Source organism: Salmo salar, chromosome ssa09, assembly GCF_905237065.1.
Source record: "Salmo salar chromosome ssa09, Ssal_v3.1, whole genome shotgun sequence".
NCBI lineage: Eukaryota > Metazoa > Chordata > Actinopteri > Salmoniformes > Salmonidae > Salmo > Salmo salar.
Genome location: NC_059450.1, coordinates 116,206,452 through 116,211,451, shown reverse-complemented (window position 1 = coordinate 116,211,451; position 5,000 = coordinate 116,206,452). Strand labels below are relative to the sequence as shown.

The following is a 5,000-nucleotide window of genomic DNA, read 5'->3' as shown; positions in this document are numbered from 1 at the left end:
TCACCCCAGGTTACACGTCCCTGTACTAGTTCCTGGGTTAGTTCACCCCAAGTTACACGTCCCTGTACTAGTTCCTGGGTTAGTTCACCCCAAGTTACACCTCCCTGTACTAGTTCCTGGGTTAGTTCACCCCAAGTTACACCTCCCTGTACTAGTTCCTGGGTTAGTTCACCCCAGGTTACAGGAACAGTTTGTTGTTTGGGACGAAGGCCTGTAGCTGTGTCCCTATGCACATATTGGCCTAATGCACAGGTCCCTCAGAATATTAACTCATCTTGATTTAAGATTTACGTCTGACGTCTTTTTTTCCCAGAGCGACGTATGGTTAGTTAGTTTTGTGCCGTCTTAAGGTAGTTCGGCAGGACATCCACATGTCACAGTCATTGTAAAATGTTTGACATGTTTAAGATATTTGGTTGGGCGTGTTATCGTGATGTGTTTTTTGGTTGACTTTTCGTTGGTCGGTTTCGGTGCCTTCGGGTTTATCCAGTATCAGTAGCCTTGATGCTATTGAACCCAAAGCCGTAGACATAGACTGTGCATGAGGATGTTGTGTACTGGCCATCTGGGACTAGCTTGTAACACAGCAACGCTGTCGTCCTGTAGCTCCATCCCGTGACTGAACACAACCACATTTACATGTAGAATGGAGCCTCCACCTTCTCTCAACCGTGGAAAATTGTTGCACATTCAGCCGCTGCGTTCCTCCCACCGCTGTCACCTCTCATGACCGATCGCCTCGTCTCCCTCTACCTGACAGAGGTGTTTACATAAGAATGAGAGAGGGATTGATAGGGAGGAGAGGAGGAGATGAGGGGATCGTTTAAGCTCTGTCGGCTGTGTCCTGGACCCCTGTCCCTTTGCCGCAGCCCCTCTCTGAGATGAGTTTGATCCTGATCTCCTGGGACGCCTCGCTCCCCTTCCTGCCCGCTCCATTTCGGTCCTCTCAGAACCCCTGTTGAGCGTGGCCGTGGTGACAGGAGGGAACACTGGTTGTTCCGGGGCGCAGCTTCCCCTGTGTGTCACTGGGGGGGTTATTGTTTTGGGGAAGAGAGATCTGGGAAGACCACACAAACACACGTGGGATGGTGATGTTGAGGAGAGGGAGGGAGGGAGGGAGGGAGGAGGGAGGAGGGAGGGAGGGAGGGAGGAATGTTGGTCCGTTTGGCCGTAGGGCACATCATAGTGAACTCACACAAAACCTACCTGACAGGGCAGGGGAGGTGGGATACTCACACACACACACACACACACACACACACACACACACACACACACACACACACACACACACACACACACACACACACACACACACACACACACACACACACACACACACACACACACACACACACACAGCAGTCCCCAGCGCATAACACCAGCTGCCTTATTGCTCATTGACATTTTCGCTCCCTCTCTGTCTCTCTGTTTCTCTGGGTGCCTCATATTCACAGACACCCGTGTCTCTCTCTCTCTATCCCTCTCTCTATCCCTCTCTCTCTCTCTCTCTCTTTCCCTCTCTCTCTCTCACCCCTGCACATCATGAACATATACATTATGCTCGGACAAGTGAATGTGGACACCGTGCACACACACACACCCGAGCTCTTCAGCTTGAAGCTGAAGAGATCTTCTCTCTACAGAGGGCATGTCTACCCCCCTCTCCTTCTCCTTCTCTCTACCTCTCTACAGAGGGCACGTCTACCCCCCTCTCCTTCTCTCTACCTCTCTACAGAGGGCATGTCTACCCCCCTCTCCTTCTCTCTACCTCTCTACAGAGGGCACGTCTACCCCCCTCTCCTTCTCTCTACCTCTCTACAGAGGGCATGTCTACCCCCCTCTCCTTCTCTCTACCTCTATACAGAGGGCACGTCTACCCCCTCTCCTTCTCTCTACCTCTCTACAGAGGGCATGTCTACCCCCTCTCCTTCTCTCTACCTCTCTACAGAGGGCACGTCTACCCCCCTCTCCTTCTCTCTACCTCTCTACAGAGGGCATGTCTACCCCCCCCTCTCCTTCTCTCTACCTCTCTACAGAGGGCATGTCTACCCCCCTCTCCTTCTCTCTACCTCTCTACAGAGGGCACGTCTACCCCCCCTCTCCTTCTCTCTACCTCTCTACAGAGGGCACGTCTACCCCCCCCTCTCCTTCTCTCTACCTCTCTACAGAGGGCACGTCTACCCCCCCTCTCCTTCTCTCTACCTCTCTACAGAGGGCACGTCTACCCCCCCTCTCCTTCTCTCTACCTCTCTACAGAGGGCACGTCTACCCCCCTCTCCTTCTCTCTACCTCGCTACAGAGGGCACGTCTACCCCCCTCTCCTTCTCTCTACCTCTCTACAGAGGGCATGTCTACCCCCCTCTCCTTCTCTCTACCTCTCTACAGAGGGCATGTCTACCCCCCTCTCCTTCTCTCTACCTCTCTACAGAGGGCATGTCTACCCCCCCTCTCCTTCTCTCTACCTCTCTGCAGAGGGCATGTCTACCCCCCTCTCCTTCTCTCTACCTCTCTACAGAGGGCATGTCTAACCCCCCTCTCCTTCTCTCTACCTCTCTGCAGAGGGCATGTCTACCCCCCTCTCCTTCTCTCTATCTCGGGGTATATAGCCCAGCCATGGGAGAGTTTATTTCCATCCAGTGTAGTTGCAGTTTCCACCACATCTCTTTCACCGCAGTGCTTTACACTGACTCCACTGCCAGTATGTACTGTACCAGAGGAGGCTGGTGGGACAAGCTACAGGAGGCTCATTGTAATAGAATCAATGGAACAGAGTCCAACACGTTCTTTCCGTGCGCTTGGTGTGTCTGGTACCCTTCCATTGATTCCATTCCAGGCATTAAAATGAGCCCGTCTGCAGAGGTTTCATTCAATTTCTCTGCAATAAGTGTAAATGTCAGAATTGTAAATACAAGGTTGATTTGTAGTCCCACCAGCCTCCTCTGTACTGCACTGTAGCACTCACCTGGGTGATGAACAAACGGCAGCCATTTTGTACCAGAACATTCTACTGTACATACATGTCTTACTTTGAACTCTCTGAATGAAGACATTATAAAAAATACTTTCTTAGTGATGTTCCCTGTCCTTACTTTTTTTAGGAGGAAAAATACTAACTGAAGTTACAGCATTTACAAATTAATACTTCTCTGGTTTCATTCTCGCCTTTTCTCTCACTCTCCCTCTCTCTCCCTCTCTCTCTCTCTCTCTCTCTCCCTCTCCCTCTCCCTCTCTCTCTCTCCCTCTCTCTCCCTCTCCCTCTCCCTCTCCCTCTCTCTCTACCTCTCCCTCTCTCTCTCTCTCTCTACCTCTCCCTCTCTCTCTCTCTCTCTTGCTCTCTCTCTCTCTCCCTCTCTACCACTCTCTCCTTCCCCCCTTCTCTCCAAAGAGCCGTTGAGAGTGACTCTATCTCCCAAGAACCTGAAGACGGGCATCAGCAGCACGGTGATCCTGTCGTGTGCCGTGCAGGGTTCTCCACACTTCACCCTGTCCTGGTACCGCAACACAGAACCCGTCCTCCCCGACCAGCACTTCTCCATCCAGGGGGCCCACAACGAGACCCTGTTCATCTCCGCTGCCCAGAAGAGACATTCAGGTGCCTACCAGTGCTTCGCCACCCGCAAGGGCCAGACCGCACAGGACTTTTCCATCATACTGTTGGAGGGTAAGGAATGTGTGTGTGTGTGTGTGTGTGTGTGTGTGTGTGTGTGTGTGTGTGTGTGTGTGTGTGTGTGTGTGCCTATCAGTGTTTTGCCATCTGCAAGAACCAGACCTCATAGGGTGAGAAGTGTGAGGGATAGGCTGTGTGCGTGCATGCGTACCTAGCATCTAACCTCTCCCCCCTCTCCCTCTCTTCTTCCTCAGATGGTACGCCCCGTATCGTGTCCTCCTTCAGTGAGCGTGTGGTGGTCCCGGGGGAACCTTTCTCCCTCATGTGCGCTGCCAAAGGCGCCCCTCCCCCCACCATCACCTGGACTCTGGATGATGAGGCTGTAGCCAGGGACCCGTCCCGGGTGAGGGCCAGCCAGTACACGCTGTCGGACGGCTCCACCGTGTCCCACGTCAACGTCAGCAGCCCAGAGATCCGCGACGGAGGGGTGTATCGCTGCGCCGCACGCAACTCGGCCGGTAGCGCCGAGTACCAAGCGCGCATAAACGTAAGAGGTGCCTGTCTACTTTTCAATATCAGCCATAGGGTTCTAATACCCGCCCTCCCAAACCCCCTTACCTTTACCCCTCCTTTCCTCTCCCCTCTTCTCCTCGCCTACTCTACATTCCTTTTCTCCCTCGCTTTCTCTGTGAGAGTTTGTGTGCCGTGTGTGCCGTGTGTGTGCCGTGTGTGTGTGTGTGTGTGTGCTACTTGTTTGTCCCCATGCCTTCATTTGTTCTTTCCAAATATCTGTTGTTTTTCAACTCTCGTCAGTTCTCTATCAGTCTTTGTTCTTCCAGCCCATATGTTTGTCTGTCACTGTCTCGCTCTGTCCCTCCCCTCTCTCTACTCGCTCTCTCACACTCTCTCTATTACACACACACACACACAGACACACACACACAGTTTGAGTGTCAAAGCCAGCAGAGTGAACAGGGTATTCCTCCAGAAAGAAAGAGACAGAGGGACGACCATGGCAGCCACAGTCTGACAGAGAGGGAGGGAGAGTGGGAGAGTTAGAGAGAGAGCGAGAGAGAGAGAGAGAGAGAGAGAGGGGGATAAAGAGAGTAGTGAAGACTGAAAGATAGGGGGGTTACAAAGGGTGTGAGATGGAGGGAGTAGATGGAGGATAGCAGGGGACAGAGAGAGAGATGTCGAAAGAGAGAGATAGGTACGCAGAGAGGTGGAGACAGATGGTGAGGGACAGAGGGAGAACGGAGGAGAGGAAAGAGTGAGAAGAGGAGAGCCAAGTCTCATCTGAGCGTGTGTCAGAGGGGTGATGGGGAGCACTGATGACAGGCCTGGTGATGTCACTGTCACCAAGGTGTAGTACCCCACACACACACACACA

General features: G+C 52.8%; 1 protein-coding gene across 7 annotated transcripts in view; it reads left to right on the top strand.

Annotated features, from left to right (window-relative positions):
- Window positions 1-5,000, top strand: part of LOC106612398 (Down syndrome cell adhesion molecule-like protein 1 homolog) — a 168,914-nt gene that overhangs the window by 119,541 nt on the left and 44,373 nt on the right. For 6 of the 7 annotated variants that reach the window (XM_045724383.1, XM_045724381.1, XM_045724382.1 and 3 more), the window contains exons 6-7: window positions 3,389-3,664; window positions 3,865-4,164. In XM_045724383.1, the coding sequence (XP_045580339.1) occupies window positions 3,389-3,664; window positions 3,865-4,164 (576 nt within the window). The remainder of the gene's footprint in view (window positions 1-3,388; window positions 3,665-3,864; window positions 4,165-5,000) is intronic. The other variant, XR_006771130.1, reaches the window with a different exon arrangement.